General features: G+C 43.5%; 2 protein-coding genes and 1 long non-coding RNA gene across 5 annotated transcripts in view; 1 reads left to right on the top strand and 2 right to left on the bottom strand.

Moving 5' to 3' along the window:
* LOC137890309 (echinoderm microtubule-associated protein-like 4) overlaps positions 1-14307 on the top strand; it is a 29598-nt gene extending 15291 nt beyond the window's left edge. For all 3 annotated transcript variants that reach the window (XM_068734501.1, XM_068734500.1, XM_068734499.1), the window contains 16 exons: positions 1868-2017; positions 3572-3641; positions 3720-3830; positions 3950-4045; positions 4305-4439; positions 6690-6825; positions 7765-7913; positions 8317-8442; positions 8587-8718; positions 8795-8862; positions 9969-10057; positions 10174-10271; positions 11320-11407; positions 11687-11785; positions 12219-12349; positions 12622-14307. In XM_068734501.1, coding sequence (XP_068590602.1) covers positions 1868-2017; positions 3572-3641; positions 3720-3830; positions 3950-4045; positions 4305-4439; positions 6690-6825; positions 7765-7913; positions 8317-8442; positions 8587-8718; positions 8795-8862; positions 9969-10057; positions 10174-10271; positions 11320-11407; positions 11687-11785; positions 12219-12349; positions 12622-13050 — 2107 coding nt within the window. In that variant the 3' untranslated portion in view covers positions 13051-14307. The remainder of the gene's footprint in view (positions 1-1867; positions 2018-3571; positions 3642-3719; positions 3831-3949; positions 4046-4304; positions 4440-6689; positions 6826-7764; positions 7914-8316; positions 8443-8586; positions 8719-8794; positions 8863-9968; positions 10058-10173; positions 10272-11319; positions 11408-11686; positions 11786-12218; positions 12350-12621) is intronic.
* Positions 14308-14444: 137 nt separating this feature from the next.
* On the bottom strand, positions 14445-16210 carry LOC137890310 (uncharacterized). Its single transcript, XR_011105286.1, has 3 exons — positions 15860-16210; positions 15357-15451; positions 14445-15282 (listed from the first exon to the last, which is right to left on the bottom strand). It is a non-coding gene; the product is annotated as an uncharacterized lncRNA (long non-coding RNA).
* An 891-nt stretch (positions 16211-17101) lies between these two features.
* wu:fj16a03 (uncharacterized protein LOC335475 homolog) lies at positions 17102-18604 on the bottom strand. The gene is made up of 3 exons (XM_068734518.1): positions 18495-18604; positions 17487-17588; positions 17102-17271 (listed from the first exon to the last, which is right to left on the bottom strand). The coding sequence occupies exons 1-3, from the start codon at positions 18538-18540 to the stop codon at positions 17186-17188; spliced, it is 234 nt and encodes a 77-aa protein (XP_068590619.1). The 5' UTR covers positions 18541-18604; the 3' UTR covers positions 17102-17185.
* Positions 18605-25000: the final 6396 nt, after the last annotated feature.

The raw sequence follows: 25000 nt of genomic DNA, 5'->3' as shown, positions 1-25000 counted from the left end.
TGGCGTTTGATAGATTGGCTGAAAAATGGTAGGTCAGAAATCTGAATGTCCCTACAAACTGTCTGTTCTATATCTAACCATGTGTTATCTGACTGATTGGGGTGGATCCATTTAAGAATGTATTGAAGTTGATTGGCTAGAGAGTAATGGAAAAAATGTGGAGCTTCAAGTCCTTGTGTTTTTTTTTTTTGTAGAGTGGTCAGTTTAATTCTTGGTGTCTTATTTTTTTCAGTAGAATTGAGTGATGATTGAGTCAAGTGATTTGAACCAGGAGTGGGTGGGCTGAGATGGTATCATTGTGAAAAGGTAATTTATTTTAGGAAGTATTGTCATTTTAACTGTAGCTATTCTGCCCATAAGTGATAGTGGTAGTTTCATCCAGCGGAGGAGGTCGTCATTTATTGTTTTAAGTAGTGGAGTGAAGTTGAGTGTGAACAGCTCTGACAGCCTGGGGGAAATATTTATTCCTAAATACGTGATGACACCTTTGCAAAAAGGGATCGGTGGTGTATGGGCTGCCCCATCTCAACTGTTACTATCTAATGGAAGGATGGATGATTTGTTCCAGTTATTGGAGTAGTCTGAGATATTAGAGAATGATTCAATGACTTTTATAGTTTCCTGTAGTGATGAGTAGGGGTTTTGGAGGAAGAGCAATATATCGTCTGCATAGAGGCTGATCTTGTGATGGGTGTTGAGTGTTTGAATTCCTTTTATGTAGATGTTCTGACGAATGACTGCAGCTAACGGTTCAATGAAAATGGTGAAAAGTGAGGGAGAGAGTGGGCATCCTTGCCTAGTCCCCCTGTGCAGTGTGAAGCTTTGTGAGGTTTGACCATTGGTGATGACAGTGGCTGTAGGTTCAGTGTACAGAATCCTAACCCAGTTAATAAATGATTCTCCAAAGCCAAATCTTTGTAATGTGCTTGTGAGAAATGTCCAGTTTACTTTGTCAAAGGCTTTTTCTGCATCTAAAGAGGCTATGATGGTACCGGTTTGTTGTAATGATGAGTAATTGATTCAATTAAACAGTCTGCTTGGTTTGAGGAGGAGCGATATACTGGCTGTGTTCATGTTAGCTGGAAATTGCAAATTTTGTTTTATTTCAGTTATCATTTTGTGAAAGAGTGGAGCTAGATATTTAGTAAAGCTTCAGTAGATCTTTAGTAAAACTTCTGCAGATCTTTATTAAAGCTTCAGTAGATCTTTAGTAAAGCGTGAGTAGATCTTTAGTAAAGCTTCAGTAGATATTTAGTAAAGCTTCAGTAGATCTTTAGTAAAACTTCTGTAGATCTGTAGTAAAACTTCCGTAGATCTTTACTAAAACTTCAGTAGATCTGTTGTAAAGCTTCAGTAGATCTAGTAAAGCTTCAGTAGATCTTTAGTAAAGCGTCAGTAGATCTGTAGTAAAACTTCCGTAGATCTTTACTAAAACTTCAGTAGATTTTTAGTAAAGCTTTTTAAGATCTTTAGTAAACCTTCAGTAGATATTTAGTGAGATTCAGTAGATCTTTAGTAAAGCTTCAGTAGATCTTAGTTAGATAGATAGATGTATACTTTATTCATCCCCAAGGGGGAAATTTGTCTTTAGCAGCAGCAAACAAAGTTACACAGTAACATAAAAATACTAAGTTTGGAAAATGCAAAATATATACAATACAATAAAATAACAGAGCGGAAAAGGATTAGGGTTAGATCTAGATATAGGGTTGGATATAGATCTTTTGTAGAGCTTTATTAGATCTTTAGTGAGCTTCATTAGATCTTTAGTGAGCTTCATTAGATCTTTACCGAGCTTCAGTAGATCTTTTGTAGAGCTTCTGTAGATCTCCAGGTGTTTTCCAGGTGCTTCCTTGACTTCCCGCAGGTATGGTTACCGCGGCAGAGACTGCAGAGCAAACATTTACCTCCTTCCAACCGGAGAAATCGTTTACTTCATTGCGTCTGTTGTTGTTCTGTTTAACTACGAAGAACGAACTCAGAGACATTACCTCGGACACACTGACTGTGTGAAGTGGTGAGAAAAACACTATATATAAGTAGATATATTTGTGTGTGTGTGTGTGCGCGTGTGTGTACATATTTATGTGTGTGTGTGTGTGTGTGTGTGTGTGTGTGTGTGTATATATATATATATATATATATATATATATATATATATATATGTATATGTATATATATATATATATATATATATATATGTATATGTATATATATATATATATATATATATATATGTATATATATATATATATATATATGTATGTGTTTATATATTAGGGGTGTAACGGTTCACAAAATTCTCGGTTCAGTTCAATGAGATACAGTGGTTTCACGGTTTGGTACGTTTTCAATACAGCAAAAAAGCAGAAATGCCAAATCCTCTGGGGAGACTCTCAAGGGGGCGTGTCTGATTTGATTCTCTGTTTGTTTTTGTTCTCTTTTACAAAGCAGGAATTATGGTCCTGAGAAATGGGCTGGTGAAGGAGTAGTGTCACGGGGCTCAATAGCACTAAGCATGTTGGTACAGCCTGGTTGATCACTCAGAGTAGAGATAGACCTTTAGTCCTGTTTGAATCCGGAGGGAACAGATACCTAAACGCTGCGGGAGAGAATATCACGTGACTATTCACGCACACTGGGCGTGACGTGTAAACAGGAAGTAGATTGGTTGCATAGTTTGAAAAAATACGACAGAGTAATAAAGTAGACACATTTCCTAGAAAGTTTTAGAAGTTTTATTTTTCAGACTTAGTTACAGCGCTGCGGGTCTTACTCTCTCTCTCTCACCTCATATTTACACACAAAGGTTTAATAGATTATGATCATAAATGTAGTCAACACTCGTCTCTCACTCGTTTCCTCGGTGTCGTCGTTTCTGTTCTCACTCGTAGCTCTGCTGAAGTCTGAAGTCTCTGTCTACTGGAGAACAATCCATGTTTTGTTCCTTTATAGTTTATGTGTTAACTTGTTGTACATAGTTGTACAGAACAAAATAAGCATTAATAAGAAAAGGAAAGTCCTCCGTTTTGTGTCCTTCCTCTCTAAAGCCGCTAACGTGACTTCAGACGTCTCCGTAGGTCTGATTCCTCCGCTGGACACGCCGCTCACTGATCGCTCCATTAACAGCTGCTTCCTCCAGACATGCAGACTTTAAATAACAGCTGCTAGTAAAGACAACAAGTTCAGTAACACCTGTCATCAGTTCTGCATGTTGAATTAACCTGGTAGTCGATCGGTAATCAAAGCTGTTGTTGTTGTTTGTGAACATCCGGTCACGTGATAGGAGCGTGGCGAATCAGGGAAGGACATCACGTTACGTCGGTGGGTTGCCATGTTAGAGTGCAGTGGCTCCACCAATTTCAGCTATATTTTATTTTTCAAAAGCAATTTAATATTATTCAAAGGTATTGTTCGGTTCGTAATGCGCACCGAACCGTGAGACCCGGTTCAATACGAATATACGTGTATTGTTACACCTCTAATATATATACATATATGTATGTATGTATGTATGTATCAATCGTATTAGCTGGTCTGTGGTTGGTGACATCACGTCTCTCTCCCTCAGTCTCGCCATCCATCCTGATAAGATCCGGATTGCTACCGGACAAATTGCAGGAGTGGACAAAGATGGACGGGTGAGGACAAACACAATTGTATATCTTATTAAAAATCCGACTAAAACTAAAGAGATATTGACTCTTGTGTGTGTTCAGGCTCTGCAGCCTCATGTTCGTATCTGGGACAGCGTCAGTCTCTCCACTCTGCAGGTCCTCGGGTTGGGAACCTTCGAACGAGGCGTCGGCTCTCTGGCTTTCTCCAAAGCGGTGAGTGTCAGATCTTTGTTGTTCTGTTCATCACAAACATTCACATTTAACCCATCATATCTTTGTTCTGTTCATCACAAACATTCACATTTTAATGTCCACCTCTGTCTCTCTGTCAGGACTCTGGTCAGCACCTGAGTGTTATTGACGACTGTAACGACCACATGTTGACAGTTTGGGATTGGCAGAAGAAGTCCAAGATCGCTGAGATCAAGGTGAACCCTCACTCTTTTATTACTGCATACTGTGTCATGTTATATGATATTATTTGTGTTTTTTATGTATACATATGTATACATATTTTCCTACAGTGTAACACAGTTCGCTGTAAAACATATTAGTTTTTCTTCCACTGAGCTGGTTCTGACTGTTTTCTGACTGTTTTCTGACTGGTCTCTGACTGGTCTCTGACTGGTCTCTGACTGGTTTCTGACTGGTTTCTGACTGGTTTCTGTTGTAACTGGTGTGTTTCAGACCACTAATGAGGTGGTCCTGGCCGTGGAGTTCCACCCTACAGACCCGAACACCATCGTCACCTGTGGCAAGTCCCACATTTTCTTCTGGACGTGGTCTGGGAACTTGCTGGCTCGTAAACAGGGAATCTTTGGGGTGAGGACATGTTTTTATTTTTGATAACATAACATAACCCTCACTCTGTACACATACAACATCCTCTGTCCTTTGACCATCACATCAGAACAGGAAACAGAGGAGGATCCTCTATCAGGATGAAGTGTGATGTCATGTGTACAGAATAAACAACATCACAGAGTTACAACACACTCAATGTGACAGAAATTATTCATATAATGAGAGTAGTAAGTATAATAATTGAAACATTATGACTACTAGTAACAGTCATGACAGAAGTTTGATAGATGTCAACAACATAATCAAATTTGAACATAGTCGATCCAAACGACAGAAGGCAGAATGTTTGTTTGTTTTTTCTTAAATTGACGAATTGACGATATATATATATATGTGTATATATATATATATATATGTATATATATATATACATATATACATATATGTATATATATATATACATATATGTATATATGTGTATATGTGTACACACATACATATATGTATATATATATATATATACATATATGTATGTATATATATATGTATATATGTATGTGTGTACACATATACATGGTAAATAGACTTGTACTTGTAGCTTTCAACCACTCAAAGTGCTTTAACATGTTCATTCACACACATTCATTCACCGATGGAAAAGCCTTAGGGAGCATTTGGGGTTAAGTGTCTTACCAAAGGACACATCAACATGGACTAAATAGCTGGGGATCGAACCACCGATCCTCTGATTGAAGGATGACCCACTCCACGACTCAGCCACAATCGCCCCAATATAAGTAAAGATTAAAAATGAAAGCTCAGCAGCTGGATCAGACTTTATCTTTATTATGTTCATTGGGTTGGGACCTCATCATATTGATTGTGATGGATCCGCCCCTTTATTGATCACTTTGATTTATTGATATCTGGATGGACAGTAAAGCTGTTGTTGACTCTGACCTGAATGACTAAGAAAGTTCATCTTACAGAACAAATACATACTGGCGAGTTCATTCATGTCTCTAGTCATGGTTTTACTCTGTAGTCTAAGTCTGTAGTCCTGGTCTCCCTCTAGTACTGAGCTGTAGTCCTGGTCTTACTCTTTTGTCTGGGTCTATAGTTCTGTTTTAACTCTCTAGGCCCGGTCTGTATTCCTGGTCTAACTATGTCGTCCTGTACTGACTAGGGGTGTAACGGTTCACAAAATTCTCTGTTCGGTTCAATACGATACAGTGGTGGTTCGGTACGTTTTCAGTACAGCAAAAAAGCAGAAATGCCAAATCCTCTCTGGTGAGACTCTCAGGTAGTCTTTAATAATGAAAGGTCGTGTTTGATATTTAAGATCTTCTCGAAAATATTCCTCTATGAACTCAAACAGACACATTTCCTGGAAAGTTTTAGAAGTTTTATTTTTCAGACTTAGTTACAGCACTGCGGGTCTTACTCTCTCTCTCACCTCATATTTACACACAAAGGTTTAATAGATTATGATCATAAATGTAGTCAACACTCGTCTCTCACTCGTTTCCTCGGTGTCGTCGTTTCTGTTCTCACTCGTAGCTCTGCTGAAGTCTGAAGTCTCTGTCTACTGGAGAACAATCCATGTTTTGTTCCTTTATAGTTTATGTGTTAACTTGTTGTACATAGTTGTACAGAACAAAATAAGCATTAATAAGAAAAGGAAAGTCCTCCGTTTTGTGTCCTTCCTCTCTAAAGCCGCTAACGTGACTTCAGACGTCTCCGTAGGTCTGATTCCTCCGCTGGACACGCCGCTCACTGATCGCTCCATTAACAGCTGCTTCCTCCAGACATGCAGACTTTAAATAACAGCTGCTAGTAAAGACAACAAGTTCAGTAACACCTGTCATCAGTTCTGCATGTTGAATTAACCTGGTAGTCGATCGGTAATCAAAGCTGTTGTTGTTGTTTGTGAACATCCGGTCACGTGATAGGAGCGTGGCGAATCAGGGAAGGACATCACGTTACGTCGGTGGGTTGCCATGTTAGAGTGCAGTGGCTCCACCAATTTCAGCTATATTTTATTTTTCAAAAGCAATTTAATATTATTCAAAGGTATTGTTCGGTTCGTAATGCGCACCGAACCGTGAGCCCCGGTTCAATACGAATATACGTGTATCGTTACACCCCTAGTACTGACTGTTGTGTCCCAGTCTGTAGTCCTGGTCTAACTCTGTAGTCCTGGGCTAACTCTATTCCCAGTCTTTAGTCCAGGTCTAACTCTAACCCCGTTTCCTGTCCTGTTTTAAGAAATACGAGAAGCCGAAGTTTGTTCAGTGTCTGGCGTTCCTTAGTACTGGAGACATCCTTACCGGAGACTCTGGAGGCGTCCTGCTGGTCTGGACCAGGAGCTCTGCTGAGACTCCCACTGGAAAGGGACCCAGAGGTGAGTATTTATTTAACTTTATTTAACTGGAATCCTCATTAGTACTACCAAGTTAGAAACTAGTCTTCCCCGGGTCTGTGCAAAATACAACACAATGTAAAAAACATATGCAATTCAAATCCAAAGTAAGAAAAGGGAACAAAAAGCAAAAGAATAAAACAACCAAACAACCACGTATAGAAAACAAGAGCTGTGATTGGTCAGAGACACCACGTATAGATAATACTATCACAGTGAATTCATCAATATAAACAGTATTTCTCAGAAATTATATAAACATGGGATGTTATATAACTTTTATTATTTACCTTTCGTGTAAATTTGGACACTTTACTGGAAGATTTTAACACTTTTTTAAATTGTTCCATCTCAGGTAAGAAACATTTGATATTTAAACTAGAATGTGTTTCATTAACTGAAGATATCAGACGGACTCCTGTTGACTTTGTCTCAGATATAAACTCAATTCAACACTCTCAGTTTCAGAAATGGTTTTAGAGTTGTTAAACTGGTTTGAAGAGCAGCCATGCCAAGAATTAAAGGTTGAGACTGCTGAAAGCTTCAATAACAGAAGAGATGTTGAAGTTCATGTTACACACAGTTAGATATTAAAGAGTTAAAGTAGGAAACAGACTCTGTATCAAACAGAGCGAAAGAAAAATGTGTTAAAGTCTTCAGCAGCAGGTTTGTTCAAACAGGAAGAGAAAGAAACCTGAAGAAACAGGAAGTGTTTTGTGTGTATCTGCTGCTTCCTGCTGGTTGGAGCTGGAACTGCAGCTCAAACAGTCATTCAGCAGAGTCCTGAAACATGTGGACTAAATATTTAAATGTTATTTTAGTTTCTGAATCATCACACACTCTTTATAAAGACTTGTGTGTGTGTGTGTGTGTGTGTGTGTGTGTGTGTGTGTGTGTGTGTGTGTGTGTGTGTGTGTGTAGCGTTTCAGATCAGTCGGCAGGTGAAAGCTCATGAGGGCAGCGTGTTCTGTGTGTGTGAGATGAGAAGCGGCACTCTGCTGACCGGAGGAGGGAAGGACCGAAAAATCATCCTGTGGGACCACGGACTGAGAGCTGACCGAGACATTGAGGTCACACACACACACACACACACACACACACACTAAACCTTGTACTTGTATCTTTGTGAAGACACTCATTGACATAACGTATTCCCTAACCCCTTACCATAACCTTCACCATCACAACTTAACCCTGACTCTAACGTGAACCTTCAAACAGGTCTGTCCCAAAGTGACAACCAGCCAAAATGTCCTCACTCTGAAGGTCTAAAACTTAAGTTGGTCCTCACAAGGATAGCTGTACTAGTAAACCGGTAATACACAAACACTGTCAGCTCTTTATTTGCTGCTATTTGGGAAAAAAATCCTTAATTTCAAGTTAAAACTTGAAGATTAGAAGACTAAGATTAAAAACAGGAGTTACAAAATACGTATGTAACCTGACTGAGGTCACATGACTGCTTGTATCCAGGTACCCGATCAGTACGGAACCATCAGAGCCGTGTCTGAGGGGAAGGGGGACGAGTTTCTGGTCGGGACGTCCCGTAACTTCATCCTCAGAGGAACCTTCAATGACGGCTTCCAAGTGGAGGTCCAGGTGAGACCACTCTGATGTGTTCAGGGTCTTCAGTGTGTGTCGTGATGTGTTCAGGGTCTTCAGTGTGTGTCGTGATGTGTTTAGGGTCTTCAGTGTGTGTCGTGATGGTTTCAGGGTCTTCAGTGTGTGTCGTGATGGTTTCAGGGTCACACAGATGAGCTGTGGGGTTTGGCATCTCACCCGTCCAGAGGTTTGTTCCTGACTTGCGCTCAGGACCGGCTGGTGTTGGCCTGGAGCTCCGTGGACCACAGTCTCCAATGGAGCCGCACTCTGGAGGTAAGAGGACGATGGACAGATGAATGATGGACGGATGAATGATGGACGGATGAATGACAGCTCTGTCTCTCCTCAGGAACATGGACACTGTGCAGACTTCCATCCCAGTGGAGCTGTGGTCGCCATAGGAACACACTCTGGAAAGTCAGTACAGATCATTTCTATCTTTTTTTATATTGACCCACGTTTGAAAAATGAAAAACCACGAGGCCTCATTTCTAAATGAGGAGCTTATTTTTGTGTGTACCATCTTTACTGCCGTTAAATATACGTTTTATCATTACTGAAAACATGTTAAATAATTTATAAATGAGACAAAAAGAAAAATTGTGTTCATCAGTAAAACACAAAGGGCGACATCCGTTCATATTAGAGTCAATGTTATAATAATATAGGATAATAATATTATCATAATATACTGTATATGTTATGATAATATATATTATTATTATATACAGTATATTATCATCATACGATGATGGTCTAACTGGTCTCTCTGTCTCATACCCGGCCTGTTGGCTGTCGCCGACCGGCCCGCGGGACATCAATGGGAAATTAGGAATAAAACGTAAATATTTGTACATCATGCACGGAATACAGCTGCATTGCTTTTATTTTGAAGGCGGCTGCTGTTGTTTTTTATCTCAATTTATGTACGTTAGTACGTTCGTGGCTGTGTGGGAGCAGCAGCATCACTGCAATCCCAATAATGGCAGTGTCGGCAGCCGGAATCAGTCCGGTGTATTTGGCCTGATTCTGGCGCGTAATTCATCCCAAGTTTCGGCCGAGTCGGCAACCAGACTCGGCCCGACAAGTTTCTTCCGGCATGCCGAGCTTCCGCTGGAGCTGGGCCGGGTCATTTTGGCTACCTGGGACGTGCTGGCGATGCAGAGCGGACACATCTGAGGATTTGCTAGCTAAGCTGCAAAATCAACATGCGCAGAAGATGTTGGTTCTCTTTACCTACATATGTGAACAAACATTCTCCGTGATGAAGTTTAACAAATTCAGATCTAGGTCCTCTCTCACTCACCACAAAGTTGAATAAAATAGAAATACTCAAGTAAAGTACCTTGAATTTGTATAGTACTTAAGCAAACATTCTTGGTTACATTCCACCACTGATCATAATATTTACTCTTACCACTCACAGCTTATCAAAACCATACAAGTTACTGCTTTTTATAAAGTCTAACTGGTCTCTCTGTCTCACGATGGTCTAACTGGTGTAACTGGTCTCTCTGTCTCAGGTGGTACGTTCTGGATGCAGAGACCACCGACCTGGTTGCGATCCACACTGACGGGAACGAGCAGCTGTCATTGATGCGTTTCTCTGTCGGTGGGTGAAGTCCTACGAAGTCATCCTGTTTACAAACCAGCTGGACTGTTTCCATAACAACATTATAAGAGGACTGAACTACATGACCCAGAATGCTCCTCTCTCTGTGTCTGTAGATGGCGGTCTGTTGGCCGTTGGATCTCATGATAACTTTATTTACCTCTACACCGTCTCAGAGAAAGGACGCAAGTACAGCCGCTATGGGAAGTGCACGGTAAGAGTGCTAGTTGTTTTTCTTTGTTTTCATTTCTTTGAAATGTATTTTATTGTTGTGATTGTGTTGTTGTTTATATTGTTGTATTCTTTTTACTAGTGTAGTGCCCGTTTGGGCCTTTCTTACAGGCGGGTCACCCCTTTAGACTCCATTGATGTGTAGAACAGTCTGGTTCTGATGTTTTATATCCAGCAGCAGAAGGCAACATGCTTGACTCAGTGGCTGTTAGCTCTGTTAGCACTGTTAACTCTGTTAGCTCTGTTAACGCTGTTAACTTTGTTAGCACTGTTAACTCTGTTAGCACTGTTAACTCTGTTAGCTCTGTTAGCTCTGTTAACTCTGTTAGCACTGTTAACGCTGTTAACTTTGTTAGCTCTGTTAGCTCTGTTAGCACTGTTAACGCTGTTAACTTTGTTAACGCTGTTAACTCTGTTAGCTCTGTTAACGCTGTTAACTTTGTTAGCACTGTTAACTCTGTTAGCACTGTTAACTCTGTTAGCTCTGTTAGCTCTGTTAACTCTGTTAGCACTGTTAACTCTGTTAGCTCTGTTAACTCTGTTAGCACTGTTAGCTCTGTTAGCTCTGTTAACTCTGTTAGCACTGTTAGCACTGTTAGCTCTGTTAACTCTGTTAACTCTGTTAGCATGTTGCCGTTACTTGCTCTGTTCATACTGTATAACTCTCCTAATTATAACAAGCTGTTCCTCTTGACTGAAGTAGACAGCTGCGATTGGTCCATTAGGCAGGTAGAAGAGTCAAAGGATACCAAACCTCCCGGTTATGAGAACTTTCACAGAGCCTGAAGAAGAAAACCTGGTGAACAAAGATTGATGGACACCATCGGTTTTGTCCAGTCAGCTTGATGTGGTAGCTGAGTAAAGATGGAGGATTTACTCCTCTTCACACGGCCCACAACCTTCACCAGGAGGGTTGGGTCTAGTGCTCTGAACATTCAGACAGGTGACTTAGAGAATAAAGCTCACACTGCTGAGACAGAGATTCAGCTTGTGTTCAGGTGTGTTCATGAGTTACCTGAATGTTTCCACAGGGACATTCCAGCTACATCACACACCTGGACTGGTCACCTGACAACAACTTCATCATGTCCAACTCTGGAGACTATGAGATCCTCTATTGTGAGTACTGTGCTACCTTATTAGGCGACGGTGGGTCAGTGGTAGAGCAGGGTCGTCCTTCAATTAGAGGATCGGCGGTTCAATCCCTGGCTCCGCTGGTCCATGTTGATGTGTCCTTGGACAAAACATCCATGGTAGCTTTTCCCATCAGGGTGTGAATGATGACATGTCATGCTAAAGAGCTTTGAGTGGTCAGAAGACTAGAAAAGAGAAACACAAGTACAGTCCATTTACCTTATTACTGTGTAGTGTTGTGTAGTCACAGTTGTTTGTTTTCAGGGGACGTTCCGAACGGTTGTAAACTGATCAGAAATCGTTCTGAGTGTAAAGACATCGACTGGGCGACCTACACCTGCGTACTGGGATACCACGTGTTTGGTTAGTACACCTGCAACACACCCAGTACAGATAGTACACCTACTACATTTAGTACCTGTGCACCTACTACACTTATTACACCTACTACACTTAGTACAAGTACTAAATGTAGTAGGTGCACAGGTGTACTAAGTGTAGTACTACACTTAGTACACGTACTACACGTGCACCTACTACACTTAGTACACCTGTGCATCTACTACACTAAGTACACCTGTGCACCTAATACACTGCTACACTTCGTAGTAATAGTACTCTGTATTTCAACTTTTAAAACTCTGCCGATAAATAAATAATTAGAAACAAGAGCAATGAATCCAAACATGTGAATTGCCCTTTTTATCAAAAATACTTATTCAAACTTTGTGAAAAGGTCTTTTGTTCCTGTTTCAGTATTTGTGTGTGTATTAACGTGTGTGTGTTTGTTTGTTAGGTGTGTGGCCCGAGGGTTCAGATGGCACCGACATCAACGCTCTGATCAGATCTCACAACAGGAAGGTGATCGCTCTGGCCGACGACTTCTGTAAAGTTCACCTGTTTGCCTACCCATGCTCCACTCCCAAGGTGGGACACACACACACACACACACACTTTTCTATCAAACTTCATTTAATTATTAATTCGTACGATCAGAGTCTAATAAGACGGAAGCGTTTGACGTTCCTTCAAACACAAACAAGATTATCTGAGAATAATTTAAGTATATTGGTTGTCAGTTGTACTGGTTTCAGTATTTAATTACTCTAAACCAAAATACAGAAGTGTGGTGAACTATTCCAAAGAACATTTAAGGAGCCTCAGTTCATCCCATAGATCAATAATGTGTCTGTCCACAGGCTCCCAGCCACAAGTACAGCGCACACAGCAGTCATGTGACCAATGTCAGCTTCCTGTATAACGACAGTCACCTGATCTCCACTGGGGGTAAGGACACCAGCATCATGCAGTGGCGTTTGGTGGAGAAGTCTTCGCTCTCTCTCGCCGACGGCCTCTTATCTAACTCCGCCCCCCACCGGGTGGACCCCATCTTCGCCCTGCCTCCTCCTGCAGTAGCCACGCCCACACGGGACCCCGTCATTCCTCCGACGGCCAATGGAACCCAAGAACCCTGCCCAGACACCCCGCCCCCTACAAAGCTAGTCCCGCCTACCTCTGAGTTAACCCCGCCCCCCTCAGACAGCACGGTGAGTCTGAAGGACAGCCTGGAGCCCAGTGATGACACGCCCAGTGATGAGGGGCTGCCCCCCCTCACCCCCCCCTCGTAGACAGACATGCTGTCTTTGTGAGGAACAGGCTGAGTTTCACACCTTGTGAGGACATTTTTACAAAGACGTTTTGTTTGTTCCTCACGTTGTGTTGGACCTTTAAATTTCAGGGTTCAGACTTAGTCTTAAGGTTGGAATCAGGTTTACATTCAGTTTATGTGGGTTAGGCATGTAGCTAGTGATGGTTTAGTAAGAGTTAATACAATATGATATATAACTCAGTCAAATCACAGAGAGGGTACACATGAAACAAGTATTGATATCATTCAATGTGACTTACACTTCCGGAGGACATCTGTGATGTCCATCCAGAATAAACGCTTTAGAACTTGAGAATCATCATGTTCTTAATTTTCTGCTGATCAGAGATCATTCAGCAGACATTTAATGTTGTTTAATGTCTCCATTTAACAACATTAAACGATTAATTTCTCCATCAAACGTCTGATGTCTCCATCAAACGTCTGCTGAAGTTTTACTTAATGTGAAAAAATAGAATCAAGAGTTCTCGGTGGTCCAGGTCTAAAGGTTGCTTTAAGGGGCGAGGCCATGCGTTGTCAATGAGGGTCCCCAGAAGTATACAAGTACAAAAGTGTGTGTGTGTGTGTTTGTGTGCGTTGGGACTCGAACCTGTGGGTCCTGTGTCACATATTTTTTTCTTATCAGTCAGCTGTTAAAATCCACTTTTCTTCAGTTTAATCAAACATGGTGTCACAGTTTGAAACACCTGGAGAGTCTGATTCACCTGAGGAAAGACTGGAAGAGGAGCAGTTACCTGTCACGCCTGGACATTTACTCTCATCCTTTAAACAGTTTGAAAATCTCTCCTTGGTCCAGATGTGCTTTGTAGAGAGCAGAGGCCTGGAACACAGGTGTGACAGGCGGCTATCAGGTAACTTGTTCTCCTCCAATAAGAGTCGAGCAGTTGAACAGGAAGTGAACCTGCAAGTCTTAAATGTCTTTTAAAAACTGGTTGTTTTTTAAATTTGGTTTAATAATTTGTTGGATATAAAAAAAACTAACAATGTTTTAGTAGTGTCTTATAATGAAAAATACCTTTAACGATTATTGATTATGAGTTTCTAATGAATATTGATCAAAGCAATCACGTACGATGAGCTGCACTCATTGATTCTCACAATTTATAACAGAAAAGTCAAGTTTCATTCACTCATTTGACTTGACTTTGTTGCACTATTATTTTGTTTAACTTCCAAACTCAATAATTAATTACAATAATTAAATTGAAATTGAATACTTCTGACTGATGTTTCACAATAAAAGCCCTCCGAGGAGACAGTACCGTGGAAGGCGTTTAATGTAAATCATCCAAGATATATAAAGTACAGAGTACAAACCAAAGAGAAGAGAGTAAAGTTAAACTACCACTCCCAAGGTGCGTTTCACTAAGAAACATCCAATCACACAGCTCCACATTCTGTTGTCTTAGAGATGGTTCAATTATTAAATATTTTAGCACCAGTAAGTTCCGGTCTGGAAAAACCCATTTGTTGGATCTGTTTTGAGAACCTCAGACCTCAGACAGGTGAGCTTCAGTACAGAGTGTGTAGAGATCAAGGCTGAAGTAAACAGGAAGTAAACGCATGACATCGACCGCCACAGTAAAAACTGTGACTCAAATGTTTTTTAATAGTCAGAAGTGGTTCAGATGGAGACAGACGATCTGTTTGTACATACTGCAGATATCTGTATATTTCTGTTCACTCCTCAGCTACACTGTAAAAATCCCATTTAACGCTCACATCTCTCAGCCAATCGGGTCACAGGAAACACATGAGAACCTCTCCCCTGATTGGCTGGATTCAGTGACTCACTGAATGACTGCTGATGTTTGTTTTTGTCTCTTCTGGACCATTTCTGTTCAAAATGTAATCTGAATGTCATGATGACGTCACTCCGGACGGGGGTGGGGCCTTTCAGTGGAAGAAGGGGGGTGCGGGTCATTAATGTTTTTGCCTTTTTAATACTCTTCATCTTTCTTACGCTCGTCTCTCTGAAGGGATGGTTTTGAGTTTTGGGACTCACTGGATGTCCAAGGAGGGACGGTGCCGGGGGGGGGGGGGGGGGGGGGGTCATGTGGGGATTTCTGGATTCAAGCGTTTGTTTATTTTACAGTGTTCAGTAACGACATTGATACCCATGATGATGATGATGATGATGACGATGTTCATGTGACTGTTTTGAGCCAATGTATTCTTCTGTGATGCATTCCTGTCAGACGACAGACTGTGCTGAAGATTTCAACAAAAAAATGCAAATAAATGTTTTAAAAACTGACAACTCACCTCAGGTTTCCTCCCTGTTGCTGTTTCCTTGGCGATGTGGTGGTACAGGTGAGTTCATCTCAGTCTGCAGTTTCAGCTCTGGCCTTCAGGTGTTGCTGTAGATCAGAGCACAGTATAATGAGCAACCGGTATTCATGTACAGCAGGAGCTTCTACTAGCTGAATAATCTGATATTATTGAATTTATCAATTATAACTTAATAAACAGCTATTGGGTGTTTTTAATGCGTGTTGTAAATTTGCATTTCAGGAGAGACTGAAGCTGCATCCACACTGTTTCCATTTATACCGTGTTTTAAAATGAAAATGATCTACGTCCACACTGGCGTTTCAGCACCGTTTTACAGTAGTCAGACAGTACTCTTAAATAAAAAAAGGTCTGACTTGATACTTAAGATCTTCCTCTACAAACTGAAACACACACACACATCAAATTAACTTTAAAATGAACACATACCAATCAAAGTTTACTAGATAATGGGTCAATAAATGTAGTCAGCTTACGTCTCACTTGTTTCCTCTCGGTTCCGTTGTCTGTTCTTAAACTCTGCTGGGTGACTGGAAGTCCCTGTCGTACTGGAGAGCATTTATGCTTTTGTTTGTTTACAGTTTGTTTGTGAACGTCACAATAATTGTGCAGAACAAAATAAGCATGAATAAGAAAAGGAAAGTCCTCCGTTTTGTGTCCATAGCCTTCCTCAAAGCGCAAACCGTGACTTAAAAAATGCTTCGTACAGCTGATAATGCTGCTGGACAGTCCTCTTGCTAATCGCTTCAGATCAACAAATCCTGAGTCAAGACCCAAGTCCAGAGTCAAGTCACAAGTCCACATCCCCAACCAAACCTAACCCTAAATAAAAGCCCTACAGAGTGAATTCTAACTGGAATGCTTGTGGTGAAGCCTGTCATTTAATAACCTCTGTGTGTGTGTGTGTGTGTGTGTGTGTGTGTGTGTGTGTGTGTGTGTGTGTGTGTGTGTCAAACATTATGATTCTGTGTCCTCTCCCCCACTCCCTCCCTTTCAAAATAAAAGCCCCATGGATTAACTGTATCTTAACATGAAGCTCAAAATGAGGCTTTTTTGTTTAAATACTTAATGCTCTTACTAGTACTACGACAACTACTACTACTCTTGTTAATATTTCTAGTATTACTACTAATACTGCTACTACTACTACTACTGCTACTACTACTACTACTACTACTACTACAACAACTTCTGCTACTACTGCTTTTAGCTTCTTCAGATAATGCAGTTTAGCTTCCAACTCTGCCAGTTAAACATTTAAATTAGACAGTTTTTCATTAGTGTAGTTCAATGCTTTTGGGCTTCAACATTATTCAGGCAGTTTCACGTTTTTGGATTTTCAACAGTGCTTTGCAATTAATTTCAGCTGTCAGCATTTCAACCCATTTTCTCCTGTCTTTGATGAGGCTGGTAATAGTTCTTATTAATTAATAGTTTGAATTCAGAAGGAACACTGCTACTGCAATGTGTGTAAACTGGCAATACGGTTCAGGAAGCTTATTGTTTCCTTCCTGTGCATGAAACACAGAGTTACTCTTCGGTCAAGGTTGCTATGTGTTACTTGTGTACTTTTACTGCTGATACTCTAACTACATGAAACTGAAAGTACTTATGTACTTTCACTTGAACCAAAAAACTTTAAAATTGTTCCTGAACATTTGACACACTCAGGAGGTTACTGGTTTATTAAGTTCATAGAAACAACACTGACACGTGAGTCAAGGTTTAGAGATGAGATCTCCCTCACTTTATTTCACTGCATGGTTTTCCATGATGGGGTTATTTCCTGCGCTGTGATTGGCTCAAGCGTTGCAGCGGTTGGTGTGGCAACAGGTCCATCCAGGTTTAGAGCAGTTGTCCTTAGGAGTGCAACCCTTTTCTCCGTTATCTGCAACAGTAAACAGCAAACTCATCGACAGAGCGTCCACACATGCCAGAGAATGTTAATAAAAATATTTAGATTTTCCAATTCATATTGTGTTTTTACAGAGATGCAAATGTAAATTGGTATTTATTGTCCAGATCTACTGGGCCAAAGTCTTAATCCTTAAATCTTGTTTTAAATTCCACACAAAGATCTTTAAAATCCAGATCTACTCTCACCTCTGGTGTAGCAGGCCTGTTGAACTGGGCTGCTGCAATCCAGGAGCATGTTGTTGACCATCAGGAAATCCTCACCGTAACACTGGATTGTAAACTTCTGAGCTGCAACACAAACACATATGATCAGATTTCATCTGAGACCTGACATATTTGTCAAAATAAATGTTGCAGGACTGTCAGTGAAAAAACTGAGTGGATGACCTAGAACAGGTAGACCCACATCAGCTTTAATACACTTTCCATTACTGCCATCAGTGTAAGTTCACACTTATTGATTCAAACTAATTAGTTCATGTTCATTTTTCACAAAGTTCATAGTCCCAAAAAATGAAGTAGTTCACGTTCACATTGGTTCTCTTGTTTGTTTTTTTAACTGGTCGGATGCTCTGACATTTAAATAGTCTCTAAACCCGTGCACATAGCAGGCGTGTTCACGTGAGATGAGGGCACAGAACAGTGTTTCGGCTGTGAGGAGTGCTAGCTTGACCCTCGCTAACGGCTGATGTCTTCGCCCTCTGCTGATTGAGTGCATGTAATCATGTTCATTAATGGATATGTTAAGTTCACTGTTCACCAAAAAATGAACACGTTCCACGATTTTAATTATTATTAGAGACTTTCCATTTAAATATTACCTTATTTACAGTTTCACATATTGCTTAAAGTGTATAATTATTATTTCTCACTGGGACTCCTGTGTTGAATTTGATAAGAGCGCCCATTGCTGCTAACCCTAACTCCAACGGCCTTACCAGACTGCTATATTCCTGTGGTTGACCTGTAATAACCTCCGTAAATCATATCAAGTGTGTTTTTGTTGCTAAAAAAGACCCTACATTTACCTCAGAAAATACTTTTGTAACAATATAGGTTGTGAGTCATTTGTTCAAATGGTTAAATGTGTAACCCGACCCCAGTATGTGATCGTACCTTCAGTTCAAATAGTTAAATGTGAGTGTGTGATCGTACCTTCAGTTCAAATAGTTAAATGTGAGTGTGTGATCGTACCTGAGCAAATTGGTAGCAGCAGCAGCAGCAGCAGGTAAACCTTCATGATTCTGGTCTTTTGTCAATGCAACTCAACAAGCAGTAAAAATAGAATAACAAGATGAACGAAGCTGGACTTTTATCCTCTGCTGACACACACACACACACACACACACACACACACACACACACACACACACACACACACACACACACACAGGTGAACTGATGGACTTAGTGAACTGACGTCTGTTTGTTCAAAACTTGTTCAGTTCAAAGTTTAACAAAGTAAAAGAACAGTCCGAATGTTTCTGATGAGTCATGACTGAATGTTCTTGCTCTTTGGACACTGAAGTAGAACAAACATCTGTTCGTCCCACTCCGAAAGTTGTATTGATGGAAGCAAGTTAATAAATCAGCAGATATTACCTCCTCACAGATTTGTTGGTTTATTAGGTAAGAGGTAATGACCACAATTTCCGATTGGGAATCGTGTATAATTTTTGAAAAGTTAGTGCTAGCCTCACGAAATTTAGTGTGTGTGTGTTGGTTAGGGGATTGTGATTCTGTCACTGGTAGATACATGTTCCCCTTGTGCCCGTGCCCCCCCAGTGACCTCCACCAGGAGGCCACGTTCCCACCCAAACCTAACCCTGCCAGAGCCTAGGGGATGAGTTCTTTTATCTATCCCCTTAGAAAACAAACTTTTAAAGCTTGTTTTTTTATTTTTATTTTTAAATTTTATCTTGGTTTTTTAACCTTCTTTTGGAGGGTTGTTTATCATAGGGGGACTTTTCAACAAAAACCAAAACAACTACTCCAAAATCTTTCTAGATACATGTTCCCCTTGTGCCCGTGCCCCCCCCCGTGACCTCCACTAGGAGGTTACGTTCCCACCCAAACCTAGTCGTTTTTAAATTTGGCTGCAACCAACTCCTTGTTTTATATATATATATATATATATATATATATATATATATATATATATATATATATATATATATATATATATATATATATATATATATATGCAACAAAAAAATTACAGAAAATAATTTCTGTAATTATAATAATAATTACAGAAAATAATTGCCTTCTTATCCCCCTTTTTTCCTTTAACCCTTTTATCCGTGTATTGTATGATATGAAGTCAGAACAGGGTTAGGGGTTATGGTTAGGGTTAGGTTTAGGATTAGGGTTTTGGGGAACAGTGCTGTAAAAAAACAGCCCCGCCCCCGATGTACTGTCCATCACCGAGCCCAACTCCGAGGTCCTCAATGTTCATTTAGGCCCTGCGGTTCCTTGGTGCCGAGTCTAGCGATCCATTTTTTCTTCGCAGTTTTCCTTTGGGCCGTGGTCCGGGTTAGGGTTAGGGTTAGGGTTAGGGTTAGGGTTAGGGTTAGGGTTAGGGTTAGGGTTAGGGTTAGGGTTAGGGTTAGGGTTAGGGTTAGGGTTAGGGTTAGGGTTAGGGTTAGGGTTAGGGTTAGGGTTAGGGTTAGGGTTAGGGTTAGGGTTAGGGTTAGGGTTAGGGTTAGGGTTAGGGTTAGGGTTAGGGTTAGGGTTAGGGTTAGGGTTAGGGTTAGGGTTAGGGTTAGGGTTAGGGTTAGGGTTAGGGTTAGGGTTAGGGTTAGGGTTAGGGTTAGGGTTAGGGTTAGGGTTAGGGTTAGGGTTAGGGTTAGGGTTAGGGTTAGGGTTAGGGTTAGGGTTAGGGTTAGGGTTAGGGTTAGGGTTAGGGTTAGGGTTAGGGTTAGGGTTAGGGTTAGGGTTAGGGTTAGGGTTAGGGTTAGGGTTAGGGTTAGGGTTAGGGTTAGGGTTAGGGTTAGGGTTAGGGTTAGGGTTAGGGTTAGGGTTAGGGTTAGGGTTAGGGTTAGGGTTAGGGTTAGGGTTAGGGTTAGGGTTAGGGTTAGGGTTAGGGTTAGGGTTAGGGTTAGGGTTAGGGTTAGGGTTAGGGTTAGGGTTAGGGTTAGGGTTAGGGTTAGGGTTAGGGTTAGGGTTAGGGTTAGGGTTAGGGTTAGGGTTAGGGTTAGGGTTAGGGTTAGGGTTAGGGTTAGGGTTAGGGTTAGGGTTAGGGTTAGGGTTAGGGTTAGGGTTAGGGTTAGGGTTAGGGTTAGGGTTAGGGTTAGGGTTAGGGTTAGGGTTAGGGTTAGGGTTAGGGTTAGGGTTAGGGTTAGGGTTAGGGTTAGGGTTAGGGTTAGGGTTAGGGTTAGGGTTAGGGTTAGGGTTAGGGTTAGGGTTAGGGTTAGGGTTAGGGTTAGGGTTAGGGTTAGGGTTAGGGTTAGGGTTAGGGTTAGGGTTAGGGTTAGGGTTAGGGTTAGGGTTAGGGTTAGGGTTAGGGTTAGGGTTAGGGTTAGGGTTAGGGTTAGGGTTAGGGTTAGGGTTAGGGTTAGGGTTAGGGTTAGGGTTAGGGTTAGGGTTAGGGTTAGGGTTAGGGTTAGGGTTAGGGTTAGGGTTAGGGTTAGGGTTAGGGTTAGGGTTAGGGTTAGGGTTAGGGTTAGGGTTAGGGTTAGGGTTAGGGTTAGGGTTAGGGTTAGGGTTAGGGTTAGGGTTAGGGTTAGGGTTAGGGTTAGGGTTAGGGTTAGGGTTAGGGTTAGGGTTAGGGTTAGGGTTAGGGTTAGGGTTAGGGTTAGGGTTAGGGTTAGGGTTAGGGTTAGGGTTAGGGTTAGGGTTAGGGTTAGGGTTAGGGTTAGGGTTAGGGTTAGGGTTAGGGTTAGGGTTAGGGTTAGGGTTAGGGTTAGGGTTAGGGTTAGGGTTAGGGTTAGGGTTAGGGTTAGGGTTAGGGTTAGGGTTAGGGTTAGGGTTAGGGTTAGGGTTAGGGTTAGGGTTAGGGTTAGGGTTAGGGTTAGGGTTAGGGTTAGGGTTAGGGTTAGGGTTAGGGTTAGGGTTAGGGTTAGGGTTAGGGTTAGGGTTAGGGTTAGGGTTAGGGTTAGGGTTAGGGTTAGGGTTAGGGTTAGGGTTAGGGTTAGGGTTAGGGTTAGGGTTAGGGTTAGGGTTAGGGTTAGGGTTAGGGTTAGGGTTAGGGTTAGGGTTAGGGTTAGGGTTAGGGTTAGGGTTAGGGTTAGGGTTAGGGTTAGGGTTAGGGTTAGGGTTAGGGTTAGGGTTAGGGTTAGGGTTAGGGTTAGGGTTAGGGTTAGGGTTAGGGTTAGGGTTAGGGTTAGGGTTAGGGTTAGGGTTAGGGTTAGGGTTAGGGTTAGGGTTAGGGTTAGGGTTAGGGTTAGGGTTAGGGTTAGGGTTAGGGTTAGGGTTAGGGTTAGGGTTAGGGTTAGGGTTAGGGTTAGGGTTAGGGTTAGGGTTAGGGTTAGGGTTAGGGTTAGGGTTAGGGTTAGGGTTAGGGTTAGGGTTAGGGTTAGGGTTAGGGTTAGGGTTAGGGTTAGGGTTAGGGTTAGGGTTAGGGTTAGGGTTAGGGTTAGGGTTAGGGTTAGGGTTAGGGTTAGGGTTAGGGTTAGGGTTAGGGTTAGGGTTAGGGTTAGGGTTAGGGTTAGGGTTAGGGTTAGGGTTAGGGTTAGGGTTAGGGTTAGGGTTAGGGTTAGGGTTAGGGTTAGGGTTAGGGTTAGGGTTAGGGTTAGGGTTAGGGTTAGGGTTAGGGTTAGGGTTAGGGTTAGGGTTAGGGTTAGGGTTAGGGTTAGGGTTAGGGTTAGGGTTAGGGTTAGGGTTAGGGTTAGGGTTAGGGTTAGGGTTAGGGTTAGGGTTAGGGTTAGGGTTAGGGTTAGGGTTAGGGTTAGGGTTAGGGTTAGGGTTAGGGTTAGGGTTAGGGTTAGGGTTAGGGTTAGGGTTAGGGTTAGGGTTAGGGTTAGGGTTAGGGTTAGGGTTAGGGTTAGGGTTAGGGTTAGGGTTAGGGTTAGGGTTAGGGTTAGGGTTAGGGTTAGGGTTAGGGTTAGGGTTAGGGTTAGGGTTAGGGTTAGGGTTAGGGTTAGGGTTAGGGTTAGGGTTAGGGTTAGGGTTAGGGTTAGGGTTAGGGTTAGGGTTAGGGTTAGGGTTAGGGTTAGGGTTAGGGTTAGGGTTAGGGTTAGGGTTAGGGTTAGGGTTAGGGTTAGGGTTAGGGTTAGGGTTAGGGTTAGGGTTAGGGTTAGGGTTAGGGTTAGGGTTAGGGTTAGGGTTAGGGTTAGGGTTAGGGTTAGGGTTAGGGTTAGGGTTAGGGTTAGGGTTAGGGTTAGGGTTAGGGTTAGGGTTAGGGTTAGGGTTAGGGTTAGGGTTAGGGTTAGGGTTAGGGTTAGGGTTAGGGTTAGGGTTAGGGTTAGGGTTAGGGTTAGGGTTAGGGTTAGGGTTAGGGTTAGGGTTAGGGTTAGGGTTAGGGTTAGGGTTAGGGTTAGGGTTAGGGTTAGGGTTAGGGTTAGGGTTAGGGTTAGGGTTAGGGTTAGGGTTAGGGTTAGGGTTAGGGTTAGGGTTAGGGTTAGGGTTAGGGTTAGGGTTAGGGTTAGGGTTAGGGTTAGGGTTAGGGTTAGGGTTAGGGTTAGGGTTAGGGTTAGGGTTAGGGTTAGGGTTAGGGTTAGGGTTAGGGTTAGGGTTAGGGTTAGGGTTAGGGTTAGGGTTAGGGTTAGGGTTAGGGTTAGGGTTAGGGTTAGGGTTAGGGTTAGGGTTAGGTTAGGGTTAGGGTTAGGGTTAGGGTTAGGGTTAGGGTTAGGGTTAGGGTTAGGGTTAGGGTTAGGGTTAGGGTTAGGGTTAGGGTTAGGGTTAGGGTTAGGGTTAGGGTTAGGGTTAGGGTTAGGGTTAGGGTTAGGGTTAGTTAGGGTTAGGGTTAGGGTTAGGGTTAGGGTTAGGGTTAGGGTTAGGGGTTAGGGTTAGGGTTAGGGTTAGGGTTAGGGTTAGGGTTAGGGTTAGGGTTAGGGTTAGGGTTAGGGTTAGGGGTTAGGGTTAGGGTTGAGGGGTTAGGGTTAGGGTTAGGGTTAGGGTTAGGGTTAGGGTTAGGGTTAGGGTTAGGGTTAGGGTTTAGGGTTAGGGTTAGGGTTAGGGTTAGGGTTAGGGTTAGGGTTAGGGTTAGGGTTAGGGTTAGGGTGGGTGGGTGAGGGTGGGGGGGAGGGGTGGGGGGGAGGGGAGGGTGAGGGGTGGGGGTGGGGTTGGGGGAGGGGTTGGGGGTGGGGGTGGGGTAGGGGGAGGGGTGGGGGTAGGGGGGTGGGTGAGGGTGAGGGGTGGGGGTGGGGGTGGGGTGAGGGGTGGGGGAGGGGGAGGGTGGGGGTGGGGGAGGGGGAGGGGTGGGGAGGGGTGAGGGGTGGGGGAGGGGGAGGGGGAGGGGGAGGGGGAGGGGTGGGGTAGGGGGTGGGGGAGGGGGAGGGGGTGGGGGAGGGTGGTGGGGGAGGGGGTGGGGGAGGGGAGGGGGAGGGGTGGGGGAGGGGGAGGGGGTGGGGTAGGGGGTGGGGGAGGGGGTGGGGGTGGGGGAGGGGTGGGGGGTGGGGGAGGGGGAGGGAGGGGAGGGGTGGGGGTGGGGGTGGGGGTGGGGGGTGGGGAGGGGGAGGGGGTGGGGTGTGGGGGTGGGGGTGGGGGAGGGGTGGGGGAGGGGGAGGGGGTGGGGGTGGGGGTGGGGGTGGGGGGAGGGGGTGGGGGTGGGGGTGGGGGTGGGGGAGGGGGTGGGGGAGGGGGTGGGGGTGGGGAGGGGGAGGGGGTGGGGGTGGGGGTGGGGGAGGGGTGGGGAGGGGGAGAGCGCGCGCGGGGCCGCCGCCGCCGGGGGGGGGGGGGTGAGTGTGCGTTATCCCCGTTCCAGTACACGTACCGTTCCCGTTCCCAGTTGATCCCGTTCCCGTTCCCGATACCGTTCACGTTCATCAGTTCACAGTTACACGTTAACCGTTAACGTTACCGTTCCAGTTCCAGTATCCACCGTTCCCGTTCCACGTTTCACGCTTACACCGTTCAAGTTACCAGTTTCCCGTACCCGTTCCAGTTCCCGTTCCACGTACCAGTTCCCGTTCCCGTTCCCGATTCCCGTTCCAGTTCCCGTACACGATCCCAGTTCCAGTTCCCGTTCAAGTTCACGTTCGCCGTAACCTACCGTTCCCACGTTCACGTTCACGTTACAAGTTCCCGTTCACGTCTACCCGTTACAACGTTACAGTTCCCAGTTTCCAAGTTCACGTTCCCCGTTCACGACCGATTCCCGATTCCAACCGTTCCCGTACCGTTCAAGATCCAGTTCACGTTACACCGTACCCGTTACCGTACCACCGTTCCCGTATCCAGTTCAACAGTTACCCTCCACGTTCCCGGTTCCCGTTCCACCGTACCCCGTTCCAGTTCCCGTTCCAGTATCCACGTTACAACCGTTCCCGTTCCCACGTATCCGTTCACAAGTTCAAGTACCCGTTACCGTTCCTCCGTTCACGTTCCAAGTTCCCGTTCCAACGTTCCACCGTTCACGTTACCCGTTAACGTTCCCGTTACACGTTCCCCAGTTACCGTAACGTTACCAGTTACCCGTTCCACGTTCCCAGTTCCAACACGTTAACGTCTACAGTTACCCGTTCCACGTTACCCGTTAAAAGTTCACAGTTCCCGTTCACCGTTCCCGTCCGTTCCCCGTTCAAGTCCCGTTCACAGTT

The sequence above is a fragment of the Cebidichthys violaceus genome, unplaced genomic scaffold (genome assembly GCF_023349555.1).
Source record: "Cebidichthys violaceus isolate CVI_PGR_0920_01 unplaced genomic scaffold, fCebVio1.0.p SCAF_64, whole genome shotgun sequence".
In the NCBI taxonomy this organism is placed as follows: Eukaryota; Metazoa; Chordata; class Actinopteri; order Perciformes; family Stichaeidae; genus Cebidichthys; species Cebidichthys violaceus.
Note: the sequence above shows the minus strand (reverse complement) of the source record. Positions and strands in the feature narration are given on the sequence as shown.

Excerpts from the sequence above, each read along its gene's own strand:
- wu:fj16a03 (XM_068734518.1), bottom strand. The coding sequence starts at position 18,540 with ATGAAGGTTTACCTGCTGCTGCTGCTGCTGCTACCAATTTGCTCAG. Across the intron at positions 17,589-18,494 it reads GCTGCTACCAATTTGCTCAG|CTCAGAAGTTTACAATCCAG; the intron begins GTACGATCACAC and ends TTTGTGTTGCAG. Across the intron at positions 17,272-17,486 it reads ACAGGCCTGCTACACCAGAG|ATAACGGAGAAAAGGGTTGC; the intron begins GTGAGAGTAGAT and ends TTACTGTTGCAG.